Source organism: Sylvia atricapilla, chromosome 14 (genome assembly GCF_009819655.1).
Source record: "Sylvia atricapilla isolate bSylAtr1 chromosome 14, bSylAtr1.pri, whole genome shotgun sequence".
Classification (NCBI taxonomy): Eukaryota; Metazoa; Chordata; class Aves; order Passeriformes; family Sylviidae; genus Sylvia; species Sylvia atricapilla.
This window is the reverse complement of record NC_089153.1, coordinates 14,936,917-14,955,239: the sequence shown is the minus strand read 5'-3', so window position 1 is coordinate 14,955,239 and position 18,323 is coordinate 14,936,917. Positions and strand designations below refer to the sequence as shown.

Sequence of the window (18,323 nt, the reverse complement as noted above, 5' to 3'; positions counted from 1 at the left end):
CCCACCAAAGACGTAGAATTCTTTTAATTAAGTTATCAAATCCTCCATTTCTACTGCAGTTAATGAGAATTGATTTTAAACTGTCAAAATGCTTACGCATGCATCATGTTTTATTGCAGCTGATAATAATAAAAATTGACTTTATTATCAGCAGACTCTGCCATAAGTGGTTGTTAATAGTTTGTGTGCTTATTTTTAACATGAGCAAACACTATGATTTAGAAACGAATCATGACTGCCTTTTTCTACATGGAAAATCCCTTCACCAAGCAGAGTCATGTAGGGTGAGAGTCATCAGTTTGGGGCTGGTTTGCTGTTTTGGGGGATGCAGATTTTGTCTTCGAGCAGAGATGAAACAAGTACATCCTTGAATGTTATTTATGCAACCTGAGAGTGATGAATGTCAGACAGTAAAAATGTTCTCTGATGATGTCTGCTCACTGATTCCAGCTAACACCATGTGCGGGGACATCTACATGATTTTATAAAAGCAGTGCACAATTTGTGGCTTAAAATAAATTCCTGCAAATGAAAATCAGTGCACTTCAAAGCTACTATGATTTGTAGTGATTTCAGGTATTTAAGTTTTCAAATAATGACCCCTAAAACCTTCATTAACTGTGCTTGAAAAGCAATAAACTGATGAAGACTGCCCCAGTAGCCTCTTCTGTCAGTATTTGAGCACCTTCTAAATTTCTCCTGCTGCCAGCAGAAATTACCATCCACAAAAATCGCAGCTGGTGATAAGGGATCATTAATCAGATTCCAAGCCCATCTGCTGAGGAGGCACAGGACAGGGACTTTGCTAAAGCTGCCTGTGCTGCTGTTAGCAGCAGGGCTGGCTCCATCCTGCTCTTGCTTTTTCAACTCCCTTTTGCAGGTTGTTCCGAGGTCTGGCTGGTGAGGAACGTCCCTAGTGGCACAGCAGAGCCCCAGAGGGATGCCACCCGTTGATACTCCTGGGGAGAAGGAGGCAAAGGCTCGTGAGGTGCTGGAGATTTACCACTTTTTGTTTTGTGTTTGCTTGTGGTTGCCCTTTGTGTTCCCCTTTAAAATGGTAACGAGGCCAAGGCAATCCTCTATGAAAACTGGAAAGGTACCAGCGCTCTGGGGACTCTTTGGTTTGCTGTAAATTACTCTTTATTAAGGGTGTTGCTTGCCAATAACCACAGACCCCATGTGATTCACAGCAGTTCCTGAGGTTTTGCAGAACTGGCATTATGAACTGACACTTTGGTCTCCAGCCTCTCAATGCCGCTGGGTTTTGAGCTAAAATGCCCTCTGCAGGGACCTTCAGTGTCTTAGTACTTTTTCCTTCTTTTTTTCATAGAAAGTGCCAGGAAATCGTGCAACTCCTCAGGACATACAAGTGCTGCTCTTGGTCGAGACTGAGGACTGTTGACTCTGGCAGATGCCGCAGGAGACTTTGAACTCCCTGTGGTGTTTTTCAGTCCTCTGTCCATTTGGAGCCGGGGAGCTTTGCCCAGCAGCTCCAGACACACTGAGGGACAGCCCTGGCATGGCTCCATGTTGTGCTCTGCCCAGGGCACCTTTTGCAGGCTGCCACAGCAGACAGTGCTGGAAATCTTGCAGTTAGGGACATTTGTTCCTTTAAGAACTTGGTGAATTGTGACATGGAGAGCTTGATGCTGTTTGTGCAGGGAAGCTTCTCTGGCTCTGCTGCAGAGCTCTCTTTTCTGGCTCTCACTGCCTCCCTGTGATGCTCAGTCCCACCACACAACTTCTGCTATGGGTACCTGGGGATTTCAGTGTTATTTGTCTTGATTATCACAATTTCTGCTCCATGGCCCATCTGCTTTTACCTTGGGGACTCATGAATGGGACTCTCTCTTTCCTCTCTTTAGGGCTTCTGTTTGGCAGCTGTTAGAACATCTGTCTTCCCCTGCAAGGCTCTCCCTACTACAGGGAGCTCTTCTCCAGGCAATTTCCTTGGGATCTCCCTGCTCTATTCTGCTGCAAGATTTCTCCTGCTGCCTATTTCTTCCTCTGGAACTGCAACACAAAAACTTACAATGCTTTCCTCTGCATGAAGGGTGAGTAACTCCACTCAAGTTGTTCACTAAAAACAAGATGCAACTGCTTGAAAATTAGAAATCCAGACCCTTGATGTAGAAGGTCCCAAAAGCAACAGCTCAGCGCTGGGTGTAGTAACAACCACCCCTGTGGTTTGAGGTTGGGAAGCATGGACAATTTCTACATATATTTCTGACAAAACAAATGAGTTGGCTTTGTTGCCTTCTTGCCTCAAAGGGGTTATTTCCTTTCTTGGCCCGTGCCAGTGAGGTTCTGCAGAGATGGAGACAGATGATTCACAGCTGGGATCAGAGGTAACCTGGAGAGGCAGCAGAAGAAAGGGGTGGAGTGCTCATGTCCGGGGCTGCTCAGCCAGGTGGGATTTGCAGCGAAGGAAAATAAACAGGTAGATGTCAACACAACATCATTGCAAGTGGGAGTTGCACAAGCAGAAGGGTGTAAACATAACCAAAGGTCTCCCTGTCCAACGTGGGTGGAATGTGCTGCAGCTGCCTCTCTGCTCCTGAAAGGCTCTGTCCTGAGGGACAAGTTCCTGGTGGAAAAAGCTTTGCTGAGCTACTCTGTGAAGCAGGCAGCTCGCTGGTAGGGTCCCAGCATGGATCTTTCTCATGCACAGGGCAGGAGTGCAAAGCTGAGCTCTGTGTGCCTCAGCTGACACAGGGGACAGCAGACACCTGCTGTAGCTGCAGTGTTTTCTACATCTCAGCTCCTTCTCTGGATCCTTGACAGGTGTTTGATCTTCTGTCCCTTTACTCTGTCTCCCATTGCAAACTACCCCCCACATTTAATAGCTTGGTTGGAAGAGAATTACTTTGCTCTTGACAGAACGTGCTGAGTCAATCCACTTTAACTGCAGATTTGGTTTGCAAATAATATCTCCTTTCCGATAGGGTTCAGGTGTCATCGCTGTGGACATTGGCAGGAATTTGCTTGACCATGACAGCTTTTACAGAGCCTGGCAATTAAGTTGTCAGGAATCATTTTCTACTGCCAGGAAGCATTAATGGATCCTGGCCTTGGCTGGAATAAGCCCTGGGAGATGGATATTGTAATCGGGATGGGAAGGGGTCCTTGTAGACAAGGTCTGCATCGATCCAAAGGTCTGGAGTCCTGGACATTTGGTGGAACTGAGATAAGGGAAAGGTCAGGAAACACAGGGCAGAACATCGAGGGGAAGGAATGAAAATGAGGAATATGAACAGGGACATGATCCCTCATGTCCCTAATGTAGGAGAAAACGTTGGTATTTGGAGAGGCTTTAGTTTTGCAGATGCACACTGCAAAGTACTAATATTAGCAGAGCTCCTGGATATAAAAGCAAATATTTTTCCACTAGGTAATTCCTAAAATTGTGTTGTTGTGGATTTGCTTTTCAAGTGAGAAAGATGTTGGAAATGTCCTTCTCTTAGAAAATAAAACTCTGATGATTCAACACAAGCTCGCTCTGTTTAAATTATGTCAAAAAATAGATCTGCAAGCAAGGATTTTGATTACCAAATACAGAATTTGAAAAATGAAAAGTTAATGTGAGATTTGGAGAATTTAGGATCCCAACTGAGAAGCCTACAATTGAGATTAATCCAAGGAATTGCCAAAACTTTCCTTACATAAAGGACAAAAAAATGCTCAGGGCCAATCTAAGTTCCATTACCTGAATAGTGGGCAAACCTTAAGGAGATATTTGGAGAAAACTAAAGATATAAAGCGTAAAGAGATAACGTACACAGTGAGTTTTCAGGAAGCAAACCGTGCGTGGGCTAATACCAATCTTTGTAAAGTTGGCTGACTTCCTAGGTAAAGGAAGTACAGTACATCTAGTCTGTGCAGACATTAAAGGCATTTGGCCTGCTGCCCTGGGGGATGGTGTCACTTAGGCTCAGTGAGGTGGGTCAGGGACTGGCCATAAGGGAGGTGGTAGCAAATGAGCAGAAGGTGCCCATGAGAGTTATCAGTGAACAGCCAGAAAAGATGAATTTTTATGACCAAACTTAGTATTTTTTTGCTCCTTGCTGTATTATAGGAAAAGTTGGCAAGTACAGCAGAGCACTGCTGAGTTTTTTAAGCAGGAGAAGAGCAGGATTCCTCCTGCAGAGCACAGGGTGACCTTCTGGGCTCAAACTGGGCTGAAATACAGCAGTGAAGAGTACAAAATCATGCTCTGAGGGGGCAGTTAAATAACTGGGGGTTTGGCTATCAGTTGGCAGCTCAGTTGAAAATTACAGATGAGGAGAAAGTCCTAATTGCATTTAGGTAGGCACAGGGGAGATGTGAGCCTCTGATGAGGGGCAGCCCGGGGCTGGGCAGAGTGTGCAGGAGGAGAGGGGTCCTGGCACTGTCCTCACTCACCCCAAGCCACACAAAATCCCCTTCTTGGCCCACACACTAGTATCAATCATTAGCCAGCTATCCAGAGCTGGGTAAACACGTTTTTGGCTCTGGATGGTGATGACAGGCTGGGAGCGTTACCTAATGAGGTGGGACCACTCGATAGCGTGGGGTGCTATATATTCCTGCTCCTCCCTGCAATCTTCCTCTCCCGCACAGAGAGGAGGCAGGCTGCACTGCAGGGGTGTCCCTGGCTGCCATGAAGGTGACAGGAGTTTTGGTGAGGGCAGCTCTTGCCCTTTGCTGCTGCTTGGGTGAGTATTCACTGGGGTGCTGCAAAGATCGATCTGGCTGAGTCAAGAGTTGAGGTCTCATTTCAGTAAAAGCCTTTGGGTCTTGCAACATGGAGGAGAACCTTGCTCCATGAAGAACTAGCCTTCCTGACAGAGCACAGCAAAGAAATTAGGTTTCTAAACCTCGAAGATTGAGATTTCAAGAAGCATCATTCAGCTGTTGTCGTCTTGGTTTGGAGGAGCAGTTCTAGTGCAGGGTAGGGGCTCTCACGTGGCAGTCCTGTGTATTAAGGCAAAATAAAACTCTAAAAAAATGGCATTATTACCCATGTGAGCAATATAAATGCAAACTTTAGCCTCTAGTATTCCTCTGGGAGTTTGCTGTGCTACTTCTGGTACCTGAGAATGATGTATTTGGAAATGGACAATGCCAGTGGCGATAATTATCTCAAACATGCATGTCCAAACTTTTAAAAGTCAAACGTAAAAGTCTTCTAAAAGAGGTTAAAATCCAAGAGTATAGAATTGAAAGTAGCTGTATCACTTGTAACATTTTAGGGGTGGATAAATATATGTGCTTTCAAAAGGTTTATCTCTCCTTAGAAATGCAATGAACCTTTATTTAGTAACTTTTAATACATCCAATGGCCATTTACTGGAATAATGTAAAACTCCACATTTTCCTAAGGAAAATAAATTACTGTTGACTAATCACTGAATTAACTCATTTCATGAAAATATTTACGTATGTGTTCTCTGCATGTTAATAACTTGGGGATTTTTTTCTGTCTCCATTTTTTTTTCTTTCAGGTACTGCCTTTGGAGTTCAGGTGAGTTACAGATCTATTTACCATGTTCTATTCAGGCTTCTGGTAAAGTAGAAAAAAGTACGTAGCTACCCAATGGGTTAAATCTAATGAAATCTTTGCTGCTAAAATAATATTTGCCAGTGCATGGTTGAACGACATTCCCAATTTCACGAGAAAGTAAAAGCTCCCCATTTTTTGCAATATTTTTGGTTCATTAAATAAAATGAAAAAACAAGAAGTAATTGTACACTCTTATTATATTAACTCTTAGACATAATTTAGTTACTCCCAGCCAAAGGCAGTAGCTTGCCTCCTCGTGAGGAAAACTGTCTTAGGATGACACGCTCGGAAACATCAAACGCCGTGACTCTGATAATTGCTTCCATACAGCAAGGCGCAAAGAATCCCTTGCATAATTTTCTATACCTATACCACAGAGAGAAAACCAGCAGGGCCTGAGCTGTGGATTTGTCTGCAGGTTCCTCCCACGCAGCTACGAGCCTCTCGGAACTCTCGGGAGTGCAGCACGATCTGGAAGGATCCGCTGCGGAGCCGAGGGGCTCCCAATTACCCCTGCCTTCATTAGGCACTGTCTCACCCACAGCCCTCCTGCCTCCCTGCAGCCTGGCAGGAGTGCATAATCAGAAACTTCTGTGGGGAAGATTCCCTCCTCCTGGCTGCCTGAGCAGATTCCCAATAACGCCTCTGATTTGCCTCCCAGCAGCGGCTGCAGGCGCGGTGGCGGTGGTGGGAGGATGCTGGGGGTTTCATTCCCTGAGGGAGCCAAAATCAGGGCTGATTCTGGGCTGCTTCCACAGCTTGATTGCAGCCAGTACTCCGGTGGCATCACCAAGGATGGGAGGTCCTGGGTAGCTTGCCCAAGGGACTTGAAACCAGTGTGTGGCACTGATGGCAACACGTACAGCAACGACTGTGGGATCTGCCTCTACAACGCGTGAGTCTTGCTGGGAACCCCACACAGCCCTCGGGGCTCCAGGCAGGGGTGGCAGCTTTGTCCCCCAGGGATGAGGAGCATGTGCCTTTGCAGCTGGGTGACAGCACCACCAAGCCTTGAGGTGATGCTATTCCGTGATCCTTGACTCAGGTCTGCTTTCTTCCCTTTCTTCCAGGGAAAACGGTGCCAGCGTGGAGAAGGAGCACGATGGAGAATGTGACCCCAAGCCTATCGTGGTAAGATAAAGTCTGTGATGGGGACAACTCAGACACCATGCAGGAGTGGGATGGAATGTGCACAGCTGGTCTGCACAGCCCAAAATAAAAAATAAAATCTGGTGATAACCAAGGCTGAGAGGATTTTTAAAGGTTATCTGATACACTATGTTATTTTCTACTTCAAACCTGTCTAATTGGGAATAAAATAAAAATAATACATTGGCTGAAGGTTGGATCTCACCACCTGGATACCTCCAGCAGGATCCTATGAAGAACCTCTCGAAACACAAATCACAGTCTTCCTAATATCCTTTTTTTTTTTTTTTTTCCACTGGGAGAGAATTCCCACAGAATTTCTGGCTTCTACTTCTGATAGTGAAGTTTGTTTGATGCTGGATTTGTCCCCAAAGGCCGAGGGAGAGGGAGAAGACTATGTAAGAGTGTTATATCTTTATATTTAAAAAGTGGGTTGTTTTTTTTCTCTATTCCTGCTATTTTCACAGGTTGATTGCAGTAATTACCGTCGAGCTGTAGTAGATGATCACGTCATTGTAGCATGCCCAAGGATAATGAAACCAGTCTGTGGCTCAGACAGCTTCACTTATGACAATGACTGTGGGATCTGTGCCTACAATGCGTAAGTCTTGTGCATGGAATGTCCTTCTGGATAATCAGAAACTCGAGGCTCTCAGAAACACTTGTGTAAAACACCAGTTTCAAGGCAGGTGTCTCTGTATGTCTCCTTGCTGCTGGCTTCTTGTGATTATTATGCCAACTTGAGGTTTTTTCCCCCATTTTTTTTGTCTCTGCTCATGAAGGGAATGACAAAAAGAACCACAGCAGAGACATGAGCAGATCAAAGTGTTGCTTGTAACATCTAATTACTCCTAACACTTAATTCCCATGGGAGATGAGAGCGCTATAAGCTGCCATGTGTAGGGCACATTCAGAGAATCCAGGCAATTGTAATGTCCCGTGGGGAGGGTGAGGACCCTGGTTTGTTGTTCCAGTGCCTGCAGTGTCATGGGGGAAATTATTCTCAATGCTCCCTAAGTGAAGTTTTTCTTTCTTTCAGAGAACATGACACCAACGTTACCAAAATACATGAAGGGCCCTGCAAGGAATCTGTTGCTGTAAGTGCAATAGAAGTCAAAAATCCACCCCTTAGGGCTGCTAATAAAATCCTGAGGACCTCACATATTTTGCTAGGAAGCTGCAAGAGGTCCATAGAATGAAGTGTACAAGGGTCCCAGTCCATTATTTGCTTTTCTGCATGGTGGGGGTGAATTTGGCATCCTCCCTGCTCCAGAGAGGTCACCCCATGCTTACCACATCAAACTGAGGAAAGGGGAAGGAGATGGATAGGGGATGAGGAGCTGACTTGTGTCCCCAGGAGAAGGTGGAGGGGCAGAAGATTCCTCTTGCCAACATGTTGTGCAGGTTGGGAGTTTTCTCTCTGGAGCCCACAAGTGTCTCCACCCTCAGCAGCAGGGATTCAAATCTCCCATCCTGGTTGTATTCACAGATGTAGTGAGACTCGTAAGAGCACTAACCATAAATATTTATAGAGCACAGTTTATTGTATCTTTGTCTGAGGCCAGCAGCTTGATGCCTCAGAAGGAGAAGCTTCTGTATTTCAGTGCTAAAATTCTGGGAGGTAGGGAGTCCATTCTCCAACAGATAGATAACCATTCCTTCCTGTCCTTTCAAGTCCTGTACTGAACTAGAGGGAATCTGAAGTAATCACAGAGCTGGAAAAGTGTGGAGGAAACCAACACAAACCAAAACAGTATTATTCTGATTTACAGTTGTTGAAAAATGTTTCTTGCCAAATTCAAGATTTGTTTTTCTAATGAGACGAGGCTGAAAATTTTGTACATCTTCTTGCGCCTGAAGGATCTCTTCTCTAAGATAGTCCTTTTTCTTGACTCCTGGAGAACTGGGATAATATTCAGAAATATAATTTCTGATTGGAAATTTAGCTTCAGGGTAACAGGGCTTTGTCCTGTTACAGAAACTTTTGAACAAAAAGCTTTTGAATCAATTTTTCTGCCATAGCAAGGGCTTCTCCAGAGCAATTTATCCTTATTTTGCCAGGTTGACTGCAGCAGGTACCGGACACAAACCACCAAAGATGGAAAAACCTTTGTAGCCTGTGCCAGAGACCTGAATCCAGTTTGTGGCACAGATGGCACCACGTACAGCAACGAGTGTGAGATCTGTGCCCACAACATGTGAGTGCCATGCCCAGAGTGCTCCTCCTCAGTGCCCAGCAGTGCTGAGAACTCTCCTGCTGCATTTCTGCTCCTGCCTATTTTTCAAGTCTCTTAAAAATGGGAGGGCTTTGGTATTATCTTGGTTTTTATTTTTCTGGTGCCTTCTGTGTGCTCATCTAGAGTCATGAGGCATCTCCTTGGATGTGGGCTGGGCAGAGGAGGGAACAATTCAGAATATTTCTTTAAATTGCATGTTATGAGAAGATGGGATGAGCTTGGTAATGAGTAAAGTAGCAATTGTGGACACTTCTTAAAGAGTCTGAAGCCATGGTTTGCGTCATTTTGCACATGACTTTGACCAAGAGGTTAAACATTTATTTTATTGTTTCCTTCTTCCAGGGAAAAAAGGACTCATGTTGGCAAAAGGCACAGTGGACAATGCAGAGAGAAGACTGCTGAGGTAAGTATTCAATACAAGGCTTACTCCTCTTAGCTGCATCAACTGAAGAGTTCCCTGAGGTGACATCTGCTCTGAGAGTCAGCTGGCCTGAGGCCTGGCTTTCTCCACTCATCTATTAAGTCTCATCAGCTCCTTGTGTTGAGGATGCCTACAAGCCTCCCCTGTCCTGAGGCAGGTGTTCTCTGGGCTCCCCTTGCCCAACAGCTCTGGAAGATGGGCTGGATGAGAGCTGTGCACAGAGATCTTATGATGAATTCACACCTACAGCAGCCTTTGGGGTGGGGACAGATTCTGAAATGTGGAGCACATCTGAAGTTTTGACTGGAACGTATCAGCTGCTGTGTAGGACATGCTAGCAGACAAATGTGAAAGTTGTTCAGTTTGGGCTTTGATCTTGGATGATACCCTTCAAATGCAAAGTCCAAGTTCTTTCACTGCACAATTAAAAAGGGGCCATGTTTTGTATTTTTTTTTCTTTCTTTTCTGACATATCTTGTAGTTGGGACTGACCAAGGTGCTTAAGCCAGAGATTTGGCACCTCACCCACTGTGTAGTGCTGTGCAGTTCCTCCTGTGTGAGAGGGGGTTCAGGCAGAGCTCACTCAGCCTGGTTTAGTAAGAACAGAGCTGTAGCTGTGCTGTTGTCTCAGCATCCCAGCATTAGAGACATGGCAGGAAGTTATGATGGAATTGGTTTTTTTTTATTGAGAAGAAAGTCTTCCTCAGGTTTGCTGCTGCTGCTTTTTTTTGTAGCTTGACTGCAGTAAATTCCCAGCCAGAAAGGTGAAGGGTGGCAAAGACCTGGTCCGGTGCCCCAGGATCCTGCACCCAGTGTGTGGCACAGACGGGTTCACTTATGACAACGACTGCAGCATCTGTGCCCACAACGTGTAAGTATTGTACACAGGACTCTCTTTTGGAGTGGCAAGCCAGGGTTAGTGCTCCAGGTGGCTTTTATTTTGGTGTTAACTTATCTGTGTTCCTCTTTCAACCTCCCCTGAAGCCCTTGTCACCTGGATTTTGTTCCCTGATGCTCTTTTTGCTCTTTGGGGGAGTGTGGGAGAGCCAGCTCTCACCCTGAGCACTCTCTGAGGGCTATGGTATTTGGGCAGGGGAAAGAGTGGATGGGACTGTGGTATTTGGGCAGGGAAAAGAGTGAATAGAGCTGTTAAACAGCACACAATGAGGAGACCTGGCTGGTCTATTACCACTTAGAATTACATTTTCTAATGACAGGGAGAAGCTGGTTTATGAGGCAATCAGGTGCCTCCTTTATCATATATAATGGTTATGGGTTTGGTTTGCTTTCTGTGGCACCTGGGTGTCCCAGGGCTCAGGTGCTGAACGTGCTGACCTTAACCTCTCCCTTTCAGACAACAAGGGACTGATGTCAAGAAAAGCCACGATGGAAGATGCAAGGAGGAAAGCACTCCTGTAAGTGTTCTTTTAGCTGTAAAATAAGCACCATCTACTCCCTCTGTGGTCTCCAAGAAGACCCTGGCTGGGCTCAGTGCACCCAGGGATGGGTGGAAGGTTGTGCACAGGGCTCATGCTGATGCTGTGCTTCTCCTCAGCTGCTCACAGCTGCCACTACAGGTGGGAAAGAGAGGATGGGGACAGGCCAGGACTTCAGAAACAAAATGTCCCAGTACTGCCAATCTCTGCACAGAAATCATCAGAGGCAGCCCAAGAACCATGCAGCCCATTTTAGCACAGTAGGAGAGGAGGCAGAAGTCTGTGTTAGATGTCTGAGTATTTATTCAGTGCTAGGATTTCCATTGCACTAGACAGGCAGGTTAAAAAAATCCTTATACTCTGGTCAGCCAGGACAAATCTGCTCTCAGGTATGAGTACAGAAATAGCTTTATTATCCTGCACAGCAACAATATCTCCTGATAATATCTCAACACATTTATTCTGCTTATGCAGAGCAGCTCTGAAGCACCAAAAATAATTTCATGCATCCTGAGGGACTGCAATATATTTTCTATAGAAAAGGCACATTGTTAAAATGTGGTCTTTGCTTTAATTTGTTCTTGGACCACATGGGAAATATGGATAATAAGAGACACTGCACTGGGGAGACTGTGCAAAATGACAGTGAAGTGTCAATGATGCTTAGCTAATGTAGACTGATTTCCAATAGGTGTTTCTCTATTGATCCTCAAATATTTAAACCATTAGATTCTATATATTTAAAATATTTTTGCAACAGAGGCTTGAGCAAAGAGTTCTTGCTGCTCTTGGAAATGCTGAAACAGAATCTTGGATATAGTAGACTCTGTCAAGCTGCACTCAATGTCAAACGCTTTAGATCAGATTCCTCAGGCTGAGTTAGGGGATGTTCAGTTTAGAAATTAGGGGAAAAAATCTTCAGTGAAAGTCTTGTCAGTAATTGGAATAGGCTGACCAGAGGATTGGTGGAGTCATTATTCCTTGGAGTTGTTCAAAGGGCGTGTGGATGTGGCACTTGTGGATTTGGTTTGGTGGTGAACATGAGGGCTCTGGGTCAATGGTTGGGTCTGATGATTTTAGAGGTCTTTTCCAATCTTTATGATTTATTTTATGAATGCTGGATTTAAAACTTGTGTATGTTCTACTCTAGGAAAATAATCTCTTTTACCAGCTGTTCCCTCTGCTAGCAGAAAATATCGAGCTACAATCACATAATTAATTCCTAACGCAAGCCTAAACTTCAGGAACCCTCTGATTTTCCCCTGACAAAGACCTCTAAAATCTAGAGGACCAGAGTGGGCAGGCTGCAGGTGGGACACTGAGCCAGCACTGCTGTTTTCTCTGCCCAGGTTGACTGCAGCACGTACCTGAGCGGGGCCAAATCCGGAGAGGCCATCGGGGCTTGTCCCTTCATCCTGCGCGAGATCTGCGGCACCGACGGGGTCACCTACAGCAACGACTGTGCCCTGTGTGCCCACAACATGTGAGCCCTGCAGGTCACCCACCCTGAGACCCCCACAGGGTTGTCTGACGGGCATGTTTAACCCGTTTTTAACTCCTTCTCTTCCAGCGAATATGGAACCCAGGTTGCCAAGAAGCACGACGGAAGGTGTGTAGAAGAAGCTCCCCAGGTAAGTCACACCTGAAGGAAGAGTTTGAGCAAGGTGCCAACTGCACAAGCTGAGCAAATGCTGGGTGGTTTGGGTGGTGTGGCCTCCACGGGGGTCACACTTGTGCTGCCCTTCCTTCTGTGGGGGAATGTCGCTCTCCCATCAGCAGGAACACTGTGCACTTTCTGCACACAGTCAGGGAAGGAAAGAGGAGAGGACAGGTGAGGACTGAGTTATGAGACAGGTAGATGATAAATGATTCAAGGCTTTACACAGAGAATCTTTTTCCCACAGCACTCTGTCATAGCTGCTGCAGGAACTCAGCAGAATGTTTTGGCAATATGGGCAGGGGATGCAGAGGCCCAGAGAACCCGATGTTTTCTCAGTGTTTGTGTTTTACAAAAAGACGTTCTGCAAAGATTAGAAAATTGCCTGTGTTTTGAATGCTGATACCTAAGCTATCACGGGATTCAAACCCACCTATGGCTTTTTTTTTTTTTTTTTTTTTGGTAAATGCAGTGTAATCTAACATATAGCAACATTAATGGTGTAAAAATACCAGATTGACTATATTTGGCCAGTTCTAAACCATTTACCCTCAGTGGGGAATAGAAGAACAAAGCCAACTCATTAGCATGTGTTTGAAAGAGTCAACATCCCGAGTCAGATATTTCATTTCTATACAAACAAACAATGAAATGTCATTCCTTTGTTTCCTGAGTACGCTCTGTGCCCGGGCTGGGTGAGATACATAAATCAGGAAAGAAGAGTTCACACTGGAGAAACTGGGAGTGCTAAAACACAAGGCCAGCTCCTCAGCTGACGTAAATCAGCTTCCACTGCTGTCAGTCCTGCTGGCAGCTCTCAACACTCGGAATCGTCCCATTGCAACAAAAGATCTGTCAGCACATCTCCCCTCCATTCTTGTGGACCATGAAAAACACCTTGGTCACAGCCAGCCCCCTTGCAGAAAGCCCATAAATCGTGCCATTTTGATTTACAGATTATTTCTGAGCTGCCTTTTGTAATATCCTGGTGGGTACAGTAAGGTATAGGGGCATGGTGATAAATGCAGAGCTCAATGAGTAATGTCTACCTTCCAGCCTTGATTCAGTCTTCTCCAGGGAAGGCTGTGAAAGGAAATTGCTGGTTTTCCATGAAGAACGAGTTAATATATAACCACGATTTGTCATCTGGCAGATCCTTTCAGGGTCTGGCTTAGGCAGATTTAGGCAGAGGCGTAAGCAGGGGGGATGTGTTGGGGCTCCCTTGCACAGAGCAGATCCCGTGGCAGAGCCTTTGCTGCCCTTGTTTTCCAGCTGAACTGCAGCCAGTTCCACAGAACCACGCTGAAGGATGGCAGGGAGCTGGTGGCCTGCTCCATGATCTACGACCCCGTGTGCGGCACCGACGGCGTCACCTACGCCAGCGAGTGCACCCTGTGTGCCCACAACATGTGAGTGCTCCTCTTCCTCCCGGGCCATTCACAGCTTGGCTCTGTGGGAGCCAGGTTGTCTGCAAGGGCTCTCTCTGAAACCTTGTGCTGAAGGAATTCTGTCTGTCTGCCCCCATTTTTCCTGCTTGGTGTTGGACACGGGTGTTTAACCCCACAGAGGAGGTGCACCAGCTGGGGGCAGGGTCTGGTCTGTAAGGGCATGTTTTTGTTAGTGCTGGGCAGGGTGGCCTGGAAATGTCTGTGACTCCGTGGGAGTGAGGTTTGTTGTTGCTCTCTGGCTGTAAGAGGGAAGGTTGTGGTTAATAACAATCTCTCCTTCCTCCAGGGAGCATCGCACCAACCTTGGCAAGAGAAAGAACGGACCCTGTGAAGAGGATATTACAAGAGTGAGTGGGAAAGGATGGGAATGAAGAGTGAAGTTCAGTGTCTGTTACACTCGTGGGGGGACTCTTCTGCTCTGGGCTATAAATCAGGAGGTGGTGGTGTGCACGCCTGAGGAGACCCCTTGGGAATTTCACACTGCTCATAAAACAGCCAACATCCATCCCACTGCTCTGTACTAAAGCAGGAAGAGATGTGGCAGTGAGAAAACTGTACAAGACCACATCTGCTGTCAGGAGGACCCTTGGAGCTGGTTATGATGATGTTACAGCCAGTGTCATTTCTCAGTGGGGTGTTATCCCTGTTGCTGGGGGGTGTCACAATTTGCTCTCAGGCAGAGGGACTCAATCTCTACCTTCTGTGTGCAGGCTCTTTGCAAGGACTTCAAAGAAGTCTCTCCTATTTGCACCATGGAATACATGCCCCACTGTGGCTCTGATGGCCAAACCTACAGCAACAGATGTGCTTTCTGCAACGCCTACCTGTACGTATAGGAGTGAAACCTTTCCTTTCATGATCAGTTCCTGTACCTGCTGTGAATGCAGGCCTGTCTCATCATGCCTTTTTGGCTAGCTGCTTGTGGCATATACTGGACAATTCTAGGTTTTTTGCATTGTAAGAGAAAATGAGAAGGGGCCATTTCTGTGATCTGTACTTGGCCTCATGTTTATCAGCTTTAGAAGTATTTTATTGATTTTCAGCAGCACACAATGTGTTCCACAAGCTCACAAGGGCATGTGGAAATTACTTCACCAAACCAACTGGATTGTACCCAGTCAATGAAACCATTCATCTTTCCTTAGATGAGGATAATGAGAGGGAGTATTTGGGTGTTTGAGACTGTTTTTTATCTCCAGTCTAATCTAAGCCAAGCCAATGCTTGGGCCAGTGAAATGAGGAAAGGGGCATCAGCCATGTCTCATTCTCCTCTCTCCTTTTCTCACCAGGGAAAGCAGGACAACTCTCAACATCATGAGCTTGGCTGAATGCTAACTCTGTGCTGGACTTCAGCCCAGGAAGACAAACTCCTTTCCATGTGACTTCCCATGGGCTGACCTTCCCGAGTAACATCCCTTCAGTCTGCCTCATTTCCTTAGCTCCTGAAACATTTGTTCAATAAATGACTTGGCAACATTCTTCTGTCTCAATGCCACATCTCTTCCCTTTTGCCCCATCTCTTCTTTGTCATGGTACTTCGAGTGGTGGTTGTCTATTTTCCTATTGGTGTTCTCCACTACCAACAAAAGTGGATAAAATTTTCTGGCCATGCGTCAAGTGCTATCCCTGCTCTGATGAGGGCCTGTCTCCCCTTGGAGCTCTCAGTCCTTTCCTTACTCCTCAGAGTCATCCTATCAGTGTTAATCTTATCAAACCATGTGTGACCTGGCCACAGAGTCCCTCTTTACAGTCAGTGCAAGGAGACATTTACCTCCACAGCATGGTCCAGCTCCTCCATGGGGAAATGCCAAGGATGCAGGTAGTGATTTGCTCTCAAGAAGAGCAGTTTTTTGCTTGGGCTAGAGAGAGAAATTGGCTGGCTGGGCAAGAGGTGCCCTGTCCTCATTCCCACTGCCTGTGGAGCCTGTCCCATGGCAGGGGCAGCAGTTGCTGCCAGGAAAGAGGATCCCAGCCTACCTCCACTGAATTTGTCCACAATGTCAAGTGCAGTTAAGTATGTAATCTACAGGAGGGGAATCTCAAGCTCCATTCAAGATCACAGACAGCAAAAGTGTCCACTCATGAAATATCTGAATTTATTAATGCAACAGAATATCTCCAGGACTAGGGGGCAGGGATCCTCTGTGAGGTGGGGGACAGCCCTGGGTGCATCACTGAGCTGCTTTCTAAAGTCATTCAGGAAGGAAAAAGATGCAGAGGTTCACCTGTGACCAGTTTTACTCAAATATATAACAAGTCATAGGAAAGAAATTCTGCCTGATAGTAATTTTGCCTATTTTTGAGGCCAAGTTGCTCAGGACCTGGTGATATAATTATAAATTTATTATAAAATTGTCATTTTGGTGGTTTGTATGGATGGCAGGGAAGCAAGGGGACCTTGGGGCTGCCCTTCAGCTGTTGGCTGTGCCACTGCCACTGCCTCCGCATGAGGTCACCAAAGCTATTGCAAGTCTGATATTTCAGGGATTCTTCTGGACTACAGTTGGTGCCTCCCTGATTCAATGTCCCATTGTAGTTCGCCACAGAATAACACAATTATTTGGATCGGTTTGGAAAGTCACTCTTTGAATTGTCAGGCTAGAAGAATAGGCTGAAGGCAAATGTTCCTGACTTGGAGGTATTGGGGGTATTGTACCAGGGAATGAGGCCATAGTACCTCTGTGCCATTAGTGTCCGTTTTCAGGATGATTTGTAACTAACAATGGCTTATTGTACTGTTCTTGGGTCTGTGTCCTAAAGTAAACGTTCTTTTGGTTTATATAACCTTTTTGCCATTTTCTGCTCAGGTGTTTCTGCAGAACATGCTGTTTTACTCTTGTTTAAGTGTTACTTGGTTATCCTCAGGGATAAGACCTGAATAATTTTTTTTTTTCTTGTGGACTTTGGCAGCCTTTCACTTGGACTGTGCTCTGACTGCTGGCGTTTGCAAACCTTTGCAGTAAAGCTGTCAAGAGCCAACTCAATGGCATTATCTTGGCACAGCCAAAGCCTCCTCTGTGGAGCACATTGTCTGGTGACACCAAAGGCAAACAAGGATTCAAGGAGGCACGAAGTTTAGATTAACTCAGAGGCATCCAAGGAAGCAGCCAGAGGGGTTAGAGGACAGAGGTTTCCATGCAGGACTCACCAGTAGGTTTCATGTTGAAGTACATAATGGAATAAATCACTAAAACTGGGCCATGAAATGGGAAAAGCCTGACATTGGAGTTTAAATATCCCCCAGGCTCAAGGGGTGTTTTATGAAGCAATATAACTATAAAAATAGGGCAGCCTTCTCAGGGACAGCGTGGTTTTCTGTGCCTTGGAGTTGTTTTTCAGCTGTTCCACGTTTACTTACTGACTGTGTGTTACTTGGATGATTTCTTTCCGCTTTGTATTGGAAATGGCCTCAAGTTGCATCAGGGGAGCTTTAGATCAGATGTTGGGAAAAAAAAAATCGTGGAAAGGGTTGTCAAGCACTGGAAGAGGCTGCTCACGGAAGTGGTTGAGTCACTGACCCTAGAGAGATTTAAAAGATGTATAGATGTGGTGCTTCAGGACATGGTTTAGTGGTGGCCTTGGCAGTGGCAATGTTTGCACTTTATGATCTTAAAGGTCTTTTCCAACCTAAACAATTCTATGATGAGGAGGCAACGACCAGGCAAAGACAAGCACATTCAAGAAGGAACGCTGAAATGTTGTGGCTTAGGAGAGAGGTAGAACAATACCAGGCTTCGAGTGCCACTAAGAGAATGGAAAGGTGGTTTCAAGGCACAGTGGACTGAGCTGGTGCCTGCTTGGGCACAGACAGAGGGAGGGAGAGATGGATGGATGGATGCTACTGTGGTGAGAAACAGCAAGAGGTGACAAAAGAGTTAAAGTTGGAAGAGATCACTGGACAGCATCTAGTCCATCCTCCCCAGTCAACAAGTCCCCAAGCACCTTCGGAGCTCAGTGCTTGCCAAACTGCAGACAGCAGCCATCTCTGTGTGGGTGACAGATGCTTTAGTGCTGCTCAGCCTGCTCCATCCCTGCTCAGGTGCTGCAGAGTCCTGGGGCTTCTTACTCACCTTGAGCTGCCTGAGCAGCTTCAAAACAGTCAGGTTTGTCTTAAAAACCATTCCAGAGTCATGCTGGGAAAGCTTGGTTTTTAACTTGGAAAGAGGCACTGAAAGGATCAGATGCAAGCACGGACTTAGTCCTGCTTTGATGCACTCTTATTTTTGCACTCTTGCCATGAACAGAAGCGGCCTTACATCCTCAGTCAAGGATGGAGTGAAGGAAAAAAATGACTTTGCAGTGCCTGCTGTGGCTGCAGCATGAGGCATCTCAAATGTAGTGCTGAAATGCAGCTGGTGCCACTCCAGGAGCTGCCTGGCAGCCGCAGCCCTGGGCTCTGGGGAGCAGGGATGGAGCTGCCAAGGCTGGAGCAA

At 46.0% G+C, this 18,323-nt stretch overlaps 1 protein-coding gene across 2 annotated transcripts; it reads left to right on the top strand.

Annotated features, from left to right (window-relative positions):
* The first annotated feature begins 4,567 nt into the window (after positions 1 to 4,567).
* Positions 4,568 to 15,368, top strand: LOC136367552 (ovoinhibitor-like). 2 transcript variants are annotated; one of them, XM_066329279.1, is made up of 16 exons: positions 4,569 to 4,694; positions 5,484 to 5,503; positions 6,301 to 6,437; positions 6,613 to 6,673; positions 7,159 to 7,292; positions 7,731 to 7,788; positions 8,753 to 8,889; positions 9,271 to 9,331; positions 10,084 to 10,220; positions 10,704 to 10,764; positions 12,135 to 12,268; positions 12,356 to 12,416; positions 13,715 to 13,851; positions 14,177 to 14,237; positions 14,601 to 14,716; positions 15,180 to 15,368. In XM_066329279.1, the coding sequence occupies exons 1-16, from the start codon at positions 4,640 to 4,642 to the stop codon at positions 15,223 to 15,225; spliced, it is 1,416 nt and encodes a 471-aa protein (XP_066185376.1). In that variant the 5' UTR covers positions 4,569 to 4,639; the 3' UTR covers positions 15,226 to 15,368. The 2 variants fall into 2 exon arrangements, with proteins under 2 accessions (XP_066185377.1, XP_066185376.1); XM_066329280.1 differs by lacking the exons at positions 6,613 to 6,673; positions 7,159 to 7,292 and having other exon boundaries at positions 4,568 to 4,694.
* The last annotated feature ends 2,955 nt before the right edge of the window (positions 15,369 to 18,323 follow it).